General features: G+C 40.1%; 2 protein-coding genes across 11 annotated transcripts in view; one reads left to right on the top strand and one right to left on the bottom strand.

The window, feature by feature from the left end:
* CDC14B (cell division cycle 14B) overlaps positions 1 to 19,927 on the bottom strand; it is a 132,132-nt gene that overhangs the window by 79,092 nt on the left and 33,113 nt on the right. The gene's annotated exons all lie outside the window — the stretch shown is intronic.
* On the top strand, positions 4,240 to 8,169 carry LOC132659148 (uncharacterized). Its single transcript, XM_060409067.1, has one exon. The coding sequence runs from the start codon at positions 5,248 to 5,250 to the stop codon at positions 6,214 to 6,216; it is 969 nt and encodes a 322-aa protein (XP_060265050.1). The 5' UTR covers positions 4,240 to 5,247; the 3' UTR covers positions 6,217 to 8,169.

Raw genomic sequence — 19,927 nt, 5'->3', positions numbered from 1 at the left:
AAAGTGAAAATAATTGAGAGTGGAGCAAGGTGAAAAGATGGCAGACATTGCTTGTTCTTGTAACACGGAACTCCTTTCTGTACAACACAAGGAGCTTACTGATGGTGGAACTGGAGACCCAGAGAAAGGATGGAGAGACAAGAAGAAGAAGTAGTAACTGAAGAACCAAAGAGATTCATGATGCAAGGGGATTTTCTCTATTTGAGGAGGTACTGTCAGTTTTTGAGGCTCAGGACATAAACACAGAATGGTACATGAAAGACGCAGCAGCCATTCAAAATACAATCCAGTGCAACCGTGTCATCTGTGATGAGAAAAGACAGACATCATTGGATTCGTTTTTTTCAAGAGGGTAGACAGAATTGAATCCAGCAAGGAACCAGAACCTATGCCACTAATGTCAAGTGTGAGTGAAACTGCATCTCCCGTTGCTGCTGATTCTTCAGTTCTGCCATCTCCCACTCTCCATCCCCCCTCCACTCAGTAACTCTTCTTGCCTGTTCACTCAATGCCAGCCCCTGTATGCTAACTGTTGTACTGTACTACTGTGCTTTTCAAGGTTCTTTACTGTGAGAATAAAAATGTTTTCTTTATTTTTTGTTTTTTAAATATTATTTGTGTGAAAAGTATTATAAACCTATTACAGTACAGTACTATATAGCCAGTTCTATTAGTTGGGTATGTAGGCTAACTTCGTTGGGCTTACCAACAAACTGGACTTATTAACATGCTGTTGTAGTTCATACGTAGGGAATTTACTGTAAAAGAATTCAAGCTGGAAAAGAAGTAAAACTGCCACTATTTGCAGATGACATGATACTATACAAATTAATTTAAAAAATCCTGAAAAGATGCTATCAGAAAGCTACTAGACTTCATCAATGAACTGGATAAGGTTAAAGGATATAAAATTAATACATAATCTCTTGAATTTCTAAATGCTAACAATGAAAGATCAGAAAGAAATATTAAGGAAACAATCCCTTCTGCCATCCTATCAAAGAGACTAAAATACTTAAGAATAAACCTACCTAAGGAGGCAAAAATGTGTACTCTGAAAAATTATAAGACCATGATGAAAGAAACAGAAGACTACACAAAGAGATGGAAAGATATACCATGCTCTTGGATTGGAGGAATCACTGTTGTCCAAATGACTATAATACTCAAGGCAATCTATATATTCAATGCAATGTCTATCAAATTACCAAGAGTATTTTTCACAGAACTGGAACAAATTTTTTTAAAACTTATATGAAAACAGAAAAACCCTAATAACCAAAGCAATCCTAAGAAAGAAAAACGGAACTAGAGGAATCAGGCTCCCTGACTTTTGACTATACTATAAAGCTACAGTCATCAAAACAGTATGATACCAGCACCAAAATAAAAATGTAGATCACTGGAACAGGATAGAAAGCCCAGAGATAAACCCATGCACTTACAGTCAACTAATCTATGACAAATGAGGCAAGAACATACAATGGAGAAAAGGCCATCTCTTTCAATAAGTGGTGTGGGAAGGTGGGAGAACTACATGTAAAAGAAAGAAATTAGAATATTCTCTAACACCATATACAAAAATGAACTCAAAATGGATTAAAAATGTAAATGTTAAGGCTGAAAACTTTGGAGGAAAATATACAAAGAAGACTCTGACATAAATTGCAGCAAGTATCTTTTTGAGTCCGCCTCTTAGAGTAATGAAAATAAAGACAAACAAATGGGACCTAATCAAACTTAAAAGCTCTTGCCTAACAAAGGAAACCAAAGCAAACAGACAATCCACAGAATTTAGGAAAATATTTGCAGACAAAGCAACTTCAAGGCATTAATCTCCAAAGTATACAAACAGTAAATGCAGCTCAATATAAAAACAAACACACTAATAGAAAAATGGGCAGAAACTCTAAATAGACATTTTTCCAAAGACAACATACAGCTGACCAAGAGACACATGAAAAGATGCTCAAAATCACGAATTAGTAAAGAAATGCAAATCAAAACCACAGTGAGGTATCACCTCACATTGGTCAAAATGGCCATCATTAAAAAGTCTACAAACAATAAATGCTGGAGAGGGTGTCGAGAAAGGAAACCCTCCTATAGTGTTGGTGGGAATGTTAATTGGTACAACCACTATGGAGAATAATATAGAGGTTCCTTAAAAAACTAAGTATAGAACTACCATATGATCCAGCAATTCCACTCCTAGTCATATACCCTGAGAAACCCATAATTTGCAAAGATACATGCACCCCAGGGTTCACTGCAGCACTATTTACAATAGCCAAGACATGGAAGCAACCTAAATGTCCATCAACAGAAAAAAGGGATAAAGAAGATGTTGCCCATATATATTAGGTTGGTACAAAAATAACTGTGGTTTCAGATGGTGAATTTAAAATCATTACAACTAAGCTCAAACATATCTTTATTAATCAAAACAGGAATCATTACAATTAACCCATTTTTGCCAATGAGAAATAAGTTGGTTTATTCCTATAGCAGTGGTGGATTCATGTTGATGTATGGCAAAACCAATACAATATTGTAAAGTAATTAACCTCCAATTAAAATAAATAAATTTATATTAAAAAAAAAACTGGAAATAGAACTGCCATATGACCCAGCAATTCCACTGCTGGGCGTACACACCGAGAAAACGAGACTTGAAAGAGACATGTGTACCCCAATGTTCATCGCAGCACTGTTTACAATAGCCAGGACATGGAAGCAACCTAGATGTCCATCAGCAGATGAGTGGATAAGAAAGCTATGGTACATATACACAAAGGAGTATTACTCAGCCATTAAAAAGAATACATTTGAATCAGTTCTAATGAGGTGGATGAAACTGGAGCCGATTATACAGAGTGAAGTAAGCCAGAAAGAAAAACAGCAATACAGTATACTAGAATCCCAGGGATGGGGGAGCCTGGTAGGCTTCCGTCTATGGGGTCGCACAGAGTCGGACACAACTGAAGTGACTTAGCAGTAGCAGTAGCAGTAGCAGTAGCAGTAGCAGTAGCAGTAGCAAGGCATATATATAGAATTTAGAAAGATGGTAACGACAACCCTGTATGTGAGACAGCAAAAGAGACACAGATGTATAGAACAGTCTTTTGGACTCTGTGGGAGAGCGAGAGGGTGGGATGATTTGGGAGAATGGCATTGAAACATGTATAATATCATACATGCAACGAATCGCCAGTCGAGGTTCGATGCATGATACTGGATGCTTGGGGCTGGTGCACTGGGACGACTCAGAGGGATGGCACGGGGAGGGAGGAGGGAGCGGGGTTCAGGATGGGGAACATGTGTATACCTGTGGCAGACTCATGTTGATGTATGGCAAAACAATACAATATTGTAAAGTAATTAACCTCCAATTAAAATAAATCAATTTATATTAAAAAAAAATCTGTTCTTTGGGATTCAACTTGGAAATCATTTTGGAAATGCTCTTGGAAAGCATTTTCTGCCTCCTGCTGGTTGTGGAACCATTTTCCCTGCAAAAAATTGTTGAGATGCTTGAAGAAGTGGTAATTGGTTGATGAGAGGGCAAGTGAATATTGCGGATGAGACAAAACTTTGTACCCCAATTTGGTCAACTTGTAAAGCATTGGTTGTACAACATGCAGTCAGGTGTTGTTGTGGAGAAGAACTGGGCCCTTTCTGTTGACGAATATCAGCTGCAGGTGTTACAGTTTTTGGTGCACCTCATCAATTTGTTGAGCATACTTCTCAGATGCAATGGTTTCTCCAGGATTCAGAAAGCTGTCATGGATGAGACACCATCAAACAGTGAGTGCCCAAGACCTTTTTAGTGCAAGTTTGGCTTTGAAAAGAGCTTTGGAGCTTCTTCTTGGTCCAACCACTGAGTTGGTCATCACCAGTTGTTGTATAAAATCCACTTTTCGTCGCATGTCACAATCGAGAAATGGTTCATTGTTGTGGACAAGAAGAGAAGACAACACTTCAAAACAATCATTTTTTTGATTTGTAGTCAGCTTCTGAGGCACCCACTTATTAAGCTTCTCACCTTTCCAATTTGCTACAAATGCCCAAAGACCACAGAATTGCCAGTGTTGAGTTCTTTGGAAACTTCTTGTGTAGTTTTAGGAGGATCAGCTTAATGATGGCTCTCAATTGGTCACTGTCAACTTTCAATGGCTGGCCACTGTACTCCTCATCTGTATTTATTTATTTATTTTGATTTGTACTTTTTTATTTTATTTTTTACTTTATTTTACTTTATTTTACTTTACAATACTGTATTGGTTTTGCCATACATCAACATGAATCTGCCACAGGTATACACGTGTTCCCCATCCTGAACCCTGGTCCCTCCTCCCTCCCCGTACCATTCCTCTGGGTCGTCTCAGTGCACCAGCCCCAAGCGTCCAGTATCATGCATTGAACCTGGACTGGCAATTTGTTTCATATATGATATTATACATGTTTCAATGCCATTCTCCCAAATCATCCCACCCTCTCCCTCTCCCTCAGAGTCCAAAAGACTGTTCTATACATCTGTGTCTCTTGTGCTGTCTCCCATACAGGATCATCATTACCATCTTTCTAAATTCCATATGTATGTGTTAGTATACTGTACTGGTGTTTTTCTTTCTGGCTTACTTCACTCTGTATAATCGGCTCCAGTTTCATCCACCTCATTAGAACTGATTCAAATGTATTCTTTTTAATGGCTGAGTAATACTCCATTGTGTATATGTACCACAGCTTTCTTATCCATTCATCTGCTGATGGACATCTAGGTTGCTTTCATGTCCTGGCTATTATAAACAGTGCTACAATGAACACTGTGTACTCCTCATCTTTAAAACTCTCATCTCCTTGGCAAAACTTCTGGAACCATTGCTGCACTGTGTTCATTAGCAGTTCCTGGGCAAAACATTCCGAGTTGTCTATCTCCATTCCTTTACAACCCATTTTGAAGTCAAAAAGAAAATCACCTGAATATGCTTTTTGTCTAACATCATTTTCATAGTCTAAAATAAACAGCATGTACTAAGTCATTAACAAAAAAACATGAAGCAAGAAATGCACATTAAAATGATATAACATAACCACATTTATTTAAGAATGTATTCAAGATCAAAAGGCAAATTTCAACAACACAAAAACTGCAATTACATTTGCACCAACCTAATACATAGACTAATTACAATCTAATTATATTTGCCTAATACAACCTAGGAGACAGGGATCAAGACCATCCCCATGGAAAAGAAATGCAAAAAAGCAAAATGGCTGTCTGAGGAGGCCTTAAAAATAGCTGTGAAAAGAAGAAAAGCAAAAAGCAAAGGAGAAAAGGAAAGATACAAGCATCTGCATGCAGAGTTCCAAAGAATAGCAAGGAGAGATAAGAAAGCCTTCCTCAGCAATCAATGCAAAGAAATAGAGGAAAACAACAGAATGGGAAAGACTAGAGATCTATTCAAGAAAATTAGAGACACCAAGGGAACATTTCATGCAAAGATGGGCTCAATAAAGGACAGAAATGGTATGGACCTAACAGAAGCAGAAGATATTAAGAAAAGGTGGCAAGAATACACAGAACAACTGTACAAAAAAGATCTTCACGACCCGGATAATCACAATGGTGTGATCACTCATCTAGAGCCAGACATCCTGGAATGTGAAGTCAAGCGGGCCTTAGAAAGCATCACTACGAACAAAGCTAGTGGAGGTGACGGAATTCCAGTTGAGCTATTTCAAATCCTGAAAGATGATGCTGTGAAAGTGCTGCACTCAATATGCCAGCAAATTTGGAAAACTCAGCAGTGGCCACAGGACTGGAAAAGGTCCGTTTTCATTCCAATCCCAAAGAAAGGCAATGCCAAAGAATGCTCAAACTACCACACAACTGCACTCATCTCACATGCTAGTAAAGTTATGCTCAAAATTCTCCAAGCCAGGCTTCAGCAATACGTGAACCATGAACTTCCAGATGTTCAAGCTGGTTTTAGAAAAGGCAGAGGAACCAGAGATCAAATTGCCAACATCCGCTGGATCATCGAAAAAGCAAGAGAGTTCCAGAAAAACATCTACTTCTGCTTTATTGACTATGCCAAAGCCTTTGACTGTGTGGATCACAATAAACTGGAAAATTCTGAGAGAGATGGGAATACCAGACCACCTGAGCTGCCCCTTGAGAAACCTGTATGCAGGTCAGGAAGCAACAGTTAGAACTGGACATGGAACAACAGACTGGTTCCAAATAGGAAACGGAGTGCGTCAAGGCTGTATATTGTCACCCTGCTTATTTAACTTATATGCAGAGTACATCATGAGAAACGCTGGACTGGAAGAAACACAAGCTGGAATCAAGATTGCTGGGAGAAATATCAATAACCTCAGATATGCAGATGATACCACCCTTATGGCAGAAAGTGAAGAAGAACTAAAGAGCCTCTTGATGAAAGTGAAATAGGAGAGTGAAAAAGTTGGCTTAAAGCTCAACATTCAGAAAACGAAGATCATGGCATCTGGTCCCATCACTTCATGGGAAATAGATGGGAAACAGTGGAAACAGTGCCAGACTTTATTTTTGGAGGCTCCAAAATCACTGCAGATGGTGACTGCAGCCATGAAATTCAAAGACGCTTACTCCTTGGAAGAAAAGTTATGACCAACCTAGATAGCGTACTCAAAAGCAGAGACATTACGTTGCCGACTAAGGTCCGTCTAGTCAAGGCTATGGTTTTTCCTGTGGTCATGTATGGATCTGAGAGTTGGACTGTGAAGAAGGCTGAGCGCCGGAGAATTGATGCTTTTGAACTGTGGTGTTGGAGAAGACTCTTGAGAGTCCCTTGGACTGCAAGGAGATCCAACCAGTCCATTCTGAAGGAGATCAGCCCTGGGATTTCTTTGGAAAGAATGATTCTAAAGCTGAAACTCCAATACTTTGGCCACCTCATGTGAAGAGTTGACTCATTGGAAAAGACTTTGATACTGGGAGGGATTCGGGGCAGGAGAAGAAGGGGATGACCGAGGATGAGATGGCTGGATGGCATCACGGACTCGATGGACGTGAGTCTGAGTGAACTCCGGGAGTTGGTGATGGACAGGGAGGCCTGGCATGCTGGGATTCATGTGGTCGCAAAGAGTCGGACACGACTGAGAGACTGAACTGAACTGAACTGAATAAAACCTAATTACACAACCTAATACATGGGCTTCCCAGGTGGCACGAGTGATAAAGAACCCTCTTGCCAATGCAGGAGACATAAGAGATGCAGGTTAGATCCCAGGAGGAGGACACAACAACCCACTCCAGTATCCTCGCCTGGAGAATCTCATAGATAGAGGAAGACTACAGTCCATAGGGTCGCAGAGTCAGACACAACTGAAACAACTTAGCATGCGCAATACGATGGCATATCAGCCATAACAAAGGATGAAGTTATGTCACCTGTAAACATATCGAGGGACCTAGAGATTATCATACTAAGTGAAGTGTTGTTGTTCAGTTGCTAAGTCATGTCTGACCCCATGAACTACAGTAGACCAGGCTTCCTTGTCCTTCACACTACTGTATATAAAATATATAATCAATAAGGACCTACTTACTGAACAGACAACTCTACTCAATCTATTGTAAAAACCTATATGGCCTTTGTAATAACCTATATGGGAAAAGAATCTGAAAAAGAATGGATATGTGTATATGTCTATCTGAATCACTTTGCTGTACATATGGAACTAACACAGCATTGTAAATCAACTACAGTATGAAAATAAAAATTAAAAAAATGAAAGTTATTTTAAAAAAGTAACTGGGAGAAAATATTTGTAATTTATGTAACAAAAATATGTATTATAGAAACATTTTTAATTCATATCAAATATCTTAAAATTGCAAACCATCCCACAGAATACTGAGTATAGAAAAGGCAAGTGAGAAAAATAGAAATGACAAAAAAATATAATAGTAATTGTTAGCAACAGGAATAATTATCTAAAACTATGGTAGTCATACAATGACTTAGTAAGCATGAAATATTTTCACAGTAATTTTTCCACAAATTATTTAAAAAAAAAACTTGATCAATAGATACATGTAAAAATGATAGAGCAAAACTAATCATAGACAAATTTATTTGTATGAAAATAAACAGAAAAGCAACTATAAGAATGCCCATACCAAACTGCTTATGGAAATAAAACTGGAATTAGTGGATGGTGTATGGATGTGAGAGTTGGACTGTGAAGAAAGCTGAGCACCGAAGAATTGATGCTTTTGAACTGTGGTGTTGGAGAAGACTCTTGAGAGTCCCTTGACTGCAAGGAGATCCAACCAGTCCATTCTAAAAGAGATCAGTCCTGGGTGTTCTTTGGAAGGACTGATGCTGAGGCTGAAGCTCCAATACTTTGACCACTTCATGTGAAGAGTTGACTCACTGGAAAAGACTCTGATGCTGGGAGGTACTGGGGGCAAGAGGAGAAGGGATGAGATGGCGGGATGGCATCACTGACTCGATGGACGTGAGTTTGAATGAACTCTGGGAGTTGGTCATGGACAGGGAGGCCTGGTGTGCTGCAATTCATGGGGTCGCAAAGAGAATAAACTGAACTGACTCTTAAATGGAAAGATGAGTTAATAACCCCAGGCAATTACCTTTTGCCATGCTTCCTTATCTTGGTCTATCCTTCATCCCTGGACAAGAGAGAGTTAACTTAGGCAGGTTGACAAGGTGTCCAAGAAGGAGAAGGTAAACATTGTTTCTTTTTCACATTCTTTTGCCTTACTTAGATTAGTAGGCCTCACAGGCAGCAGTTTCTCTTGTTCAAGGACATGTCTTTTTTTGAGCTTTGGGTGAATGCTATGGAAGAAGGCCTGGGTAAAACTTCCACAGCCTTGAGCTCTGGATTAACCTGTTCCTTCTAGCTAATCTTGTGCTGATGTCATCCCAGGATGCATGTTATGGGAAAGGGTCTAGGCGAAATTCTCACAGCCTTGAGGCATTTTGTATCTATTCCAGATAAAAAGACTAGAGATCTCTTCAAGAAAATTAGAGATACCAAGGGAACATTTCATGCAAAGATGGGCACAATAAAGGACAGAAACAGTATGGACCTAACAGAGGCAGAAGATATTAAGAAGAGGTGGCAAGAATACACAGAAGAACTATACAAAAAAGATCTTACTGACCCAGATAACCATAACGGCGTGATTACTAACCTAGAGCCAGACATCCTGGAATGGGAAGTCAAGAGTGTCTTAAGAAGCATCGCTATGAACAAAGCTAGTGGAGGTGATGGAATTCCAGTTGAAAAGTGAAAGTCGCTCACTCATGTTCAATTCTTTGTGACCCCATGGACTAAACAATCTATGGAATTTTCCAGGCCAGAATACTGGAGTGGGTAGCCCTTCACTTTTCCAGGCAATCTTCTCAACCCAGGGATTGAACCCAGGTCTCCTGAACTGCAGGTGGATTCTTTACCAGCTGAGCCACAAAGGAAGCCCAAGAATACTGGAGCGTGTAGCCTATCCCTTCTCCAGGGAGATGTTCAGGATTCACGGATAGACTTGGGGTCTCCTGCATTGCAGGTGGATTCTTTACCAACTGAGATATCAGGGAATTCCAGTTGAGTTATTTCAAATCCTAAAAGAAGATGCTGTGAAAGTGCTGCACTCAATATGCCAAAACATTTGGAAAATTCAGCAGTGGCTACAGGACTGGAAAAGGTCAGTTTTCATTCCAATCCCAAAGAAAGGCAATGCCAAAGACTGTTCAAACTACTGCTCAATTACACTCATCTCACACGCTAGCAAAGTAATGCTTTAAATTCTCCAAGTCAGGCTTCAACAGTACATGAACTGAAAACTTCCAGATGTTCAAGCTGGATTTAGAAAAGGCAAAAGAACCAGAGATCAAATTGCCAACATCGGTTAGATCATCGAAAAAGCAACAGAGTTCCAGAAAAACATCTACTTCTGCTTTATTGACTATGCCAAAGCCTTTGACTGTGTGGGTCACAACAAACTGTGGAAAATTCTTCAACAGATGGAAATACCAGACCACCTTACCTGCCTCCTGAGAAACCTGTATGCAGGTCAAGAAGCAACAGTTAGAACTGGACATGGAACAACAGACTGGTTCCAAATCAGGAAAGGAGTACTACTCCAAGGCTGTTTATGATCACCTTGCTTATTTAACTTATATAGAGAGTACATCATGAGAAATGCTGGGCTAGATGAAGCACATGCTGGAATCAAAATTACCGGTAGAAATATCAATAACCTCAGATATGCAGATCACACCACCCTATGGCAGAAAGTGAAGAGGAACTAAAGAGCCTCTTGAAGAAAGTGAAAGAGAATGAAAAAGTTGGCTTAAAACTCAACATTCAGAAAACTAAGATCATGGCATCTGGTCCTATCACTTCATGACAAATAGATGGGGAAACAGTGGAAACATTGACACTTTATTTTCTTGGGCTCCAAAATCACTGCAGATGGTGATTGCAGCCATGAAATTAAAAGATGCTTGCTCCTTGGAAGAAAAGCTATGACCAACCTAGACAGCATATTAAAAAGCAGAGACATTATTTTACCAACAAAGGTCCATCTAGTCAAAGCTATGGTTTTTCCAGTAGTCATGTATGGATGTGAAAGTTGGACCATAAAGAAGGCTGAGCACCAGAGAATTTATGCTTTTGAACTGCGGTATTTAGAAGATTCTTGAGAGTCCCTTGGACTGCAAGGAGATCAAATCAGTCAATCCTAAAGGAAATCCGTCCTGAATATTCATTGGAAGGATTGACTCTGAAGCTCCAATACTTTGGCCACCTGATGCGAAGACCTGACTCATTGGAAAAGACCCTGATGCTGAGAAAGACTGAAGGCAGGAGGAGAAGGGGAGGACAGAGGATGAGACGGTTGGATGGAATCACCGACTTGATGGACATTTGTTTGAGCAAGGTCCAGGAGATGGTGATGGTCAGGGAAGCCTGGGGTGCTGCAGTCCTTGGAGTCAAAAGGGTCAGACATGGCTGAGTGACTGAACTGAACTGAGCAGATAGTTGAGAAGTATTATAAGGCCCCACTTAAACTAGTGAGGTGGGTACTCTCCTTCTGATGTCTATGTCAGAAGTTTTTTCTGCCACTTTCACTTTAAATAAAATCTACACAAAGCTCTGAGTGACTGAGACTGTCTTTGGTGCCTGAGTTAAATCTTCTCCTTCGGAGAAACCACGAATCTGGCGGCACTGTTCACTGTAAGCTTGGGGGTCATCCAGGATCTTCAAGACAGGTAAGAATACTCAGAGTTGGGACTCTTGCTCTTCTACTGTAGAGTCTCTACTAACTCAAAAGCATATGGACCAAACTTCCTTTCTCGCTCACCTTTTCCTGGTCTCTTTGACCATTTCGTAACTGCCTGGGGAACTGAAACTACTAACCTAATCTGTTGAATCACAGACTTTCAAGGGACTTGCAACCCATTCTGTTACTGTGTACTATTACTTAAGACCTCAAATTTGGATTGACAGTCGCAAAACACCTATTCTTGCTAGAAGCCAAAATTTACACCTGCATTTTCTTTTCGTGCACTGCAGACAGGAGCACATTTGGGAGCTGGGAAGAGCTCTGACTCCAGGAACACCTCTCAGGCTAGAGGTTGCTCTCTCAGCTGCCTGCCTCCGGGGCCCATAACCTGAAAGTGAGTCCTTGTCACACCTGTTCCTCCAGTTTATATGGAGGCACTGCTGGTGGCTATGCGACTTCTGAGGACACAGATTGGGAATCCTAGGATCTGGTCAGATTGGAAGTGCAGTGGGCTTTTCTTCCTTTGGTAATGCTGGCTGTTAGCAAACCAGAGGAGGCACTCTGGTGGCTTTTGTCTCAACTCCTTAGACATTCTTTCTGTAGAATCTGTGGAAATGAACTGGAAAGATTGGCCCTAATAGCTCAAGGACAAAAATCACTTTTTCCTTGCTGGCCAGTCCTTCACCACCTCTTTTGCTATCACATACCACTCCGGGTGGCATCAGAGGAGGAGCAGAAATCAGGCAAAGGTTTTAATGGTGAGGAACTGTACATCAGTCTGGGATGTCATTAGGTCTACCCCTGGTGCATCTCCACCATGCCTCGGTGGTAGAGCAGGGAGGGATGACAGTGAGACATCCATGTCAGTAAGAGACAGGTTAACTTTGGCCAGGGAAGGAAGCTTAGGGGGAAGACCAGTCTCCATCCCCATCTATAGCAAGGAGGGACGCCGCCGGTAAAAAAAAAAGCTATGGCACTGGGCACCACTTTTTTCTCTCTTACAGACGGGAGCTAATATTTCCAGAACCACCCCCTTTGAATTGTATCTTGGAAAACCTGGGATAAGTTTGATCCCCAGAGCCTATAAAGTCCCTTATATACAGGCTTTCTTTGCTTGAAGAGAAGACCTCACCTGCCTGGAGAGACAAACCCTACTGGGAGAACATCTTATCAGACAGTCTGCCTCTGTCATCAGAGGCAATTTGAACACTCTTTGGTTTAAATTTGGTTAAAATTTAAAAGTCACAGTCATTTAAACTCTGACTACAAAAAGGAGAGAAGACATTTTTGACACTGAATGACCACGAAATTCTTCCGACTTTGGAGAAAATGCTTTAAATGAAATCTTTTTGAAATTGCAAAATTAGGTTTTTTTTTGCACGTGCAATTAAAAAAAAGCTGGCTTATTAAAACACTTTTTTTGGAGCTCCAACCCTGCCTGAGAAATAGAAACATGCCTGGGAAAAAAACCCTGAAGTTAACTCTTATCATGTTCTTGAGATACACAGCCCACTCTGTCTGGGACTCCAGCCATGAGCAAACTGGTAGAACTTAAAGCCAAAGGGGAAAAAAAGGACAAAGAGATATTTTAAATTTCAAGTGGAAAACTGTGAGATCTCTCTCTGTCCAGATTTATTTGTGTCTCAGTGTGTCTCCGTACTTGGACAACACTGCTGAAGGCTAATTGGTCAATGAGCTCTATTTAATTGGCTTAAAGAAAAGTGCTTACATATCAAACAATTCTAAATTCAAGAAAATTAAACTAAAATGAATTGCAGGCTTGTGTGAACTGGGAAATACTCATTATTGAATTGATACCTGGTATTAATGTTTGTTTATTGATACTTTTACAAGTGGCATAGCTTGGGGTGATTTATGTTTGAAAGTGAAAGTTGCTCAGTTGTGTCTGACTCTTTGTGACCCCATGGACTATACAGTTCATGGAGTTCTCCAGGCCAGAATACTGGAGTGGGTAGCCTTTCCCTTCTCTAAGGGCTCTTCCGAACCCAGGACTCTCACAATGCAGGCGGATTCTTTACCAGCTGAGCCACAAGGGAAGCCCCAATCTACAAAATGTTATATAAAGTATCATTCACGGTTGCTGAAGAAAAGCAGGATGTATATTTTCAATAAAAAGGTATAAGAAATGGAATTACATTCTACTAAAGAAAAAGAAAGTAAGTCTAAACTTACAGGTGGCTGTTCTCTAAATGCACAAATGAGTGTAAAAAGGTTTGTGACAAGTAAAAGAGTTTTGTGCATGATACAAGTTTCGTAAGACATCAAACTGCCTTTGAAATCTTTTATTGGTACTTTGACTAAGTGAATAGCTATTGTTTCACAGTGAATATAAGTTGGCACCGAAATGAAATTTGGTTTTCTCTCCCTGTTAAAAGAACAAAGTTTTCTTGGAATGTGGATTTTGATGGCAGACTGTGGCGCACATAGACAAAGCTCATTCTTCTTTTACAAAAATTAACCTCTCATCAGGGAATTTAAAATGGATAAACAATGCTTGTAAACCAGTCAGAGCTATGGGAGTTCTAAGACAGAAACTTGTCTGGCTCCCTGACAAAGTTCACTTTTATTTGATAAGATAAAGACTTTTCTGGCTTCAGGGTTAATATCTCACAATGGAGAAAAAAAAATTGGTTAAAATGTATGTTCTACAATCTCCAGTGATTGGGGCACCCACTTTGCTGGACAGGCATTACAGACATTGGCAAAGAACTTCATGAGCTTCTTGGAGACTATCGTTTTCACTGGCATCCTCAGTCGTTGGGCAGGGATGGCAGAACAAAGGGATCAGTTGCATGAGATTAAACAGACTGCTAAATATGATTACAATTTTCATGACTTTTTGTCTGACATATTACTGGCTTCTAACCTTTGTTTTCAGATATAAAGAAGCTCTTCTCCTCAAGTTACTGATGCCTGAAAACAATTTAGTGATTCACACTTGTGGGTAAAATTAAAACCATTTTTCTTTTCTCTTTACCTTATCCCTCCAGAAATTGGAGATTTGGGTTCTGTACAGCCTCATCAAGGTAAAAAAGACTGTCTCTCGACATATACAGAAATCTCAAAGTATACTGGAGAGCTATAAAAGAAAAACCCACCCAACTGATGTCAGGCCTGTGGCATCTATTATGTTTCACTGAATATTAAGTTGCAGTTTTGCTAATTAAGGTCTGTATTTACTAAGACTCACTTCTGAGATAGTTCCTTGTGGTTATGTTACATTGCTAAGAGGTTTAATTATGTTATTAAAAAGGACACTCTGAGTTTGTTTCTAAAGTTTATCTCAGTAATCAGTCTTTAAATAAAGATCAGATGTTTCAGGGTCTACAACCAGGAGATTACCAGCAGGCTATAATCATTTTACAAGCTAAGTCAGATGACCTGGAGATGTCACTGGGCTATACCTAAGGGAAGTCCTTAAGTTCTTTCTTATGATTTTACTATTACTGCTAACTATATTGTTTTCTATATTGCCTGTTTCAAGAAGTGTTGCCCCTTACATTACCAAGTGTGCGACTGAGCCACTGATATAATGAGGGTACACAGTTCCTTATAAAATCCATAATTAAAATGGTGTGACTCTGTATATGAGAAGAAGCAAAAGGGAATATTTTCCTGGACCAAGAGACTAGTGAGACAGGTGCGGTCCACAGCCTTGCTGCACACAGGGCCTACCTAGTCCAGTAACAGCACCCTGAGTGGCCTATCAGTGAAATCTTCAACAGACCTGGGAATGAGCCTTCAGAGCACCATGGGACAAGTGAAAGTGAAGTTCCTCAGTCGTGTCCGACTCTTTGCGACCCCGTGGACTGTAGCCTACCAGGCTCCTCTGTCCATGGGATTCTCCAGGCAAGAGTACTGGAGTGGGTTGCCATTTCCTTCTCGAGGGGATCTTCCAAAACCCAGGTCTCTCGCACCGCGGGCAGACGCTTTAACCTCTGAGCCACCAAGGAAGACCATGGGACAAGATGGTCACGAAATGCCCCAAATCATGGTCAAACTCATGGCCATAAAGGGGCCCTGCATGGCACTTGCTGTCTGCCTCTACAAAGATTAACTCATGGACACTATAGCTGCTGACCTTCAACATCCCTGAAAGGAGTTCAGGGCAAAAATCAGAAATTAGACACTCGTCCTGTGCTCTGAAAAAATGGACAAAACAGGCCTTCGGATAGTTAGATATTTTCGGGTAAAGATTTTCTTGAGCGCAAATTCTTGCATCTTCTCATACCTAGAAAAACGCTAAAATTGTTAATGGTGACAGCTACTTTGGCTTATATATAACTAACACAATAAGAGGTTAAAGCCTACTTGGACAAACTTAGACAAGCGGCTACCTGGCTGTAAGTCTCCCTAAAACAACTGTCTACATAGGGGTTCAGCCTCATTTTTCTAAAAAGCAATGGTAAGACTTATTTTGTCTATTAAGGTTTAGGTTGTCACTCTTTCAACTACTTCTAACTGGGTTTGTTAAACCATATTCAAGATGTATATGAACACGCCACATGGCTCTATTCTACTAAAAAGGCCAGCCAAAGTGTTGATTCTGTCTAGATCAGGACCAAAGTTACTACCAAATGTAACCTGATTCTTACTCTTGCTTGGATCACTGATTACAATAATTCTTTTACTGATTTTTGGTCTCTGCCTTTTAAACTACTTGTCTAGTTTGTTCTTTCTAAAGGATACAATGACTTCAAAGACAAAGTAATTGAGATACAAAGATTTTGGTCACCCTTCAAAATGGACTCCTTATATGTTCCACCCAGGTCACAGATATAATTGTGGTTTACAAGTTCTCCTTGGTAGAAAAATATCTTGACTGTAATAATTGTAATCATCTTATTCTTGCTGTTTGCTCCTTCTATCTGTAATTGTATAACAAATTTTGTATCTAAGGGGCTTGAGGTTTTTTAAGTTACAAATGATTGTTCATGCTCCTACAACTTCTGCCTCCTCTAGCTATGACTTGGGGCCCTTGGATCAGAAACCCGGAATAAAAGGGTAAGGAGAATATACTGCTTCAACAGCTTAAGGTGGGTGCCCCTCACCCACAGCAAGCAGTTACTGACAGATTTCTCTGCCCCTTTCCCCTGAGCGACAATATTCTCCTAAAAGAAAAAGGGGGAAATGAGAGAGTTAACTTCAGCTCCATTCCATTCAGTTGCTCAGTCGTGTCTGACTCTTTGCAACCCCATGGACCACAGCACGTCAAGCTTCCCTGTCCATCACCAACTCCCAGAGTTTATTCAAACTCATGTCTATCATGTCGGAGATGCCAGCCAACCATCTCATGCTCTGTCGTCTCCTTCTCCTCCTGCCTTCAGTCTTTCCCAGCATCAGGGTCTTTTCAAATGAGTCAGGTCTTCACATCAGGCGGCCAAAGTATTGGAGCTTCAGTTTCAGCTCCAGTCCTTCCAATGAATATTCAGGACTGATTTCCTTTAGGATGGACTGGCTGGATCTCCTTGCAGTCCAAGGGACTCTTAAAGAGTCTTTTCCAACACCACAGATCAAAAGCATCAATTCTTCGGCGCTCAGTCTTCTTTATGGTCCAACTCTCATGTCCATACATGACCAGTGGAAAAACCATAGCCTTGACTAGATGTATCTTTGTTGGCAAAGTTACGTCTCTGCTTCTTAATATGCTGTCTAAGTTGGTCATAGCTTTTCTTCCAAGGGACAAACGTCTTTCAAATTTCATGGCTGCAGTCACCATCTGCAGTGATTTTGGAGCCCCCTAAAATAAAGTCTGTCACTGTTTCTATTGTTTCCCCATCTATTTGCCATTAACTGATGGGACCAGATGCCATGATCTTTGTTTTCTGAATGCTGAGTTTTAAGCCAACTTTTTCACTCTCCCTTTTCACTTTCATCAAGAGGTTCTTTAGTTCTTCTTCACTTTCTGCCATAAGGATGGTATTATCTGCATATCTGAGGTTATTGATATTTCTCCCAGCAATTTTGATTCCAGCTTGTGCTTCATCCAGCCCAGCGTTTCTCATGATGTACTCTGCATATAAGTTAAATAAGCAGGGTGACAATATACAGCCTTCATGTACTCCTTTCCCGATTTGGAATCAGACTGTTGTTCCATGTCCAGTTCTAACTGTTGCTTCCTGACCTGCATACAGATTTCTCAAGAGGCAGGGCAGGTGGTCCGGTATTCTCATCTCTTTCAGAATTTCCCACAGTCTGTTGTGATCCATACAGTCAAAGGCTTTGACATAGCCAATAAAGCATAAGTAGGTATTTTTCTGGAACTCTCTTGCTTTTTTGATGATCCAAGGGATGTTGACAATTTGATCTCTGGTTCCTCTGCCAGAGTTAACTTAGGTAGGTTGATAAGGAGTTCAAGCCTAAGGCCCCTTTAAGGAGGAGGTAAACATTCTTTCTTTTTCACATTCTTTTGCCTTAGAATAGTAAGCCTCTTAGGCAGCAGTATCTCTTGTTCAAGGACATGTCATTTTATTGAGCTTTGGATAAATGCTATGGGAAAAGGCCTGGGTAAAACTTCCACAGCCTTTAGCTCTAGGTTAACCTGTTTCTTCTAGCTAATCTCGTGCTGATGTCATCCCAAGATGCATGTTACGGGAAAGGTTTTGGGTGAAATTCTCACGGCCTTGAAGTATTTTTTTTTATCTATTCTCAGCTGCCAGTTGAGAGGTATATAAGGTCTGCATTCCAGGCAGACGCTTTAACCTCTCAGCCACCAGGGAAGCCCTAAACTAGTGAGGTGGGTACTCTCCTGCCCCCTTCTGATGTCTATGTCAGAAGCTTTTTCTGTCACTTTCACTTTAAATAAAACCTATACAAAGCTCTGAGTGACTGAGACTGTCTTTGGTCCCGGAGTTAAACCTTCTCCATCAGAGACCACAAATCCGGTAAGCTACCAGATTCAATGGTGCTTGACTCTCAATACACTGAGTACTCACTGTAAGAGCAACAACTGAGGCATGGCAATGGTAAGAAGGCTGTGTCAGCTCTTGGGCCATTCTCTTTAAAAACAAGAGGCCCTGAAACTTAAATCACTGGGAAAAATAATCTCTCTAGCCCCTTTGTTTCACATGCCCTCTGGTTATGTGACGAAAAAACAAAAATTAGAATTTCAGACCCTAGTTTCCTTTGTCATTAAATATTATGTAATTCTCAGTTAACTACTTTTATTTAAGATTTTTAATGTATTTACTAACTAAATTTACTAGGAGGTAGAGTACATTAACCAGATGAATTCTTCTCTTCTTGTTTTATATAATGAAAACTGAGTTGTTAGTTTACTTTCAAATGGCATGCTATTTTACTTTCAAAAGGTTGAAATGCACATGATTTAAGCTGGTTTAAGCTACCCTATGAGGCCAATCTGTTGATCTAGATGCAGTTGCTCTAATTAGAAATTCACACTCCATAGATGGACAGCTATTACTAAAGACGGAAACTCGTATTCAGGGGTGATACTGCAGATTTTCTGTTATTCATACATCTGGAGAACTTATAATTAAAACATCAAATGCCGAAAATGTTTTTTCATTGGTGAAACTAATAGCTTGTTAATCAGAACAATGGTTGCTAGAAGTGGGTTCTCACTGGTAAAATTAATGGCTGTTCATGTATGTAGATTGCCTAAAATATCTTAAATACAGATTACAAGAATCTAATGATACTCTTATTCAGGGATAGTGTATGAGACTCAAGTTTAGACGCCTAAACTGTTCTCTGTCCAGCTACTGATTGTGAGATATGATTAACTGGTGCCTAACAGAATCCTGTAACGAGAATATTATCGTTGTCTGCTTCAAGTGAACATTTCATAAAAGGAGTGATCTGAATACCTAAAAACACAGCAACCAAGCTTATAAGACAGGGTACATCATATTTTATGCCTGTTTGCTAAGTAAGAATATTTAATGACTTCGCTGTATGGAAGAATATTTTTATCTGAGATTAGTTCTCATTGTAACTCGGTAGCAACTTGGTACCCATCCATCTCAAGTTTTTCTGCGGTTACTACTATCTATCAAAAAGTCCTAAGAGTTGTGAATGACCAAACTGTGTCAGGTCAGTGTCCATCAGTATGATACAAAGAGTTGAGATCTGGCATCATGAACACGTCCTAAAACACTTGGATCATAGGGAAATCAGACACGTGAGCTAGAAAGAGAGTCACATAGAAGTAAAGGAGTCAACTTCAGCAGACAGATGTTTTTCTAGGATTCAAAGCCAAGAAGTTTGATAAGATAAATTCTAATTGATCTACCATTTTAAAGCGTTTCAAAGGGGGCAAGGAGAGATAAATAAATGGTAGGTCTCATTACAAATTTCATGGCAATGAATGAAAATCAAAAATTACTTTAATGAATATTTTTAATATATAATTGCCTTAATCAGGAGCAAATTCTTAATCACAATATTCATTCCTTATCTCCAGTGATATTTCAAGGCCCTTCTAACAATATTTAGGACATACCAAACCCCACTCCAGCACTCTTGCCTGGAAAATCCCATGGACGGAGGAACCTGGTGGGCCACAGTCCATGGGGTCGTTAAGAGTCGGACACAACTGAGCAACTTCACTTTCATTTTTCACTTTCATGCATTGGAGAAGGAAAT

This window comes from Ovis aries, chromosome 2, assembly GCF_016772045.2.
Source record: "Ovis aries strain OAR_USU_Benz2616 breed Rambouillet chromosome 2, ARS-UI_Ramb_v3.0, whole genome shotgun sequence".
Classification (NCBI taxonomy): Eukaryota; Metazoa; Chordata; class Mammalia; order Artiodactyla; family Bovidae; genus Ovis; species Ovis aries.
Note: the sequence above shows the minus strand (reverse complement) of the source record. Positions and strands in the feature narration are given on the sequence as shown.

What these genes read in the sequence shown, in the direction of transcription:
- LOC132659148 (XM_060409067.1), top strand. Translation starts at nt 5,248, where the DNA reads ATGGAAAAGAAATGCAAAAAAGCAAAATGGCTGTCTGAGGAGGCCTTA.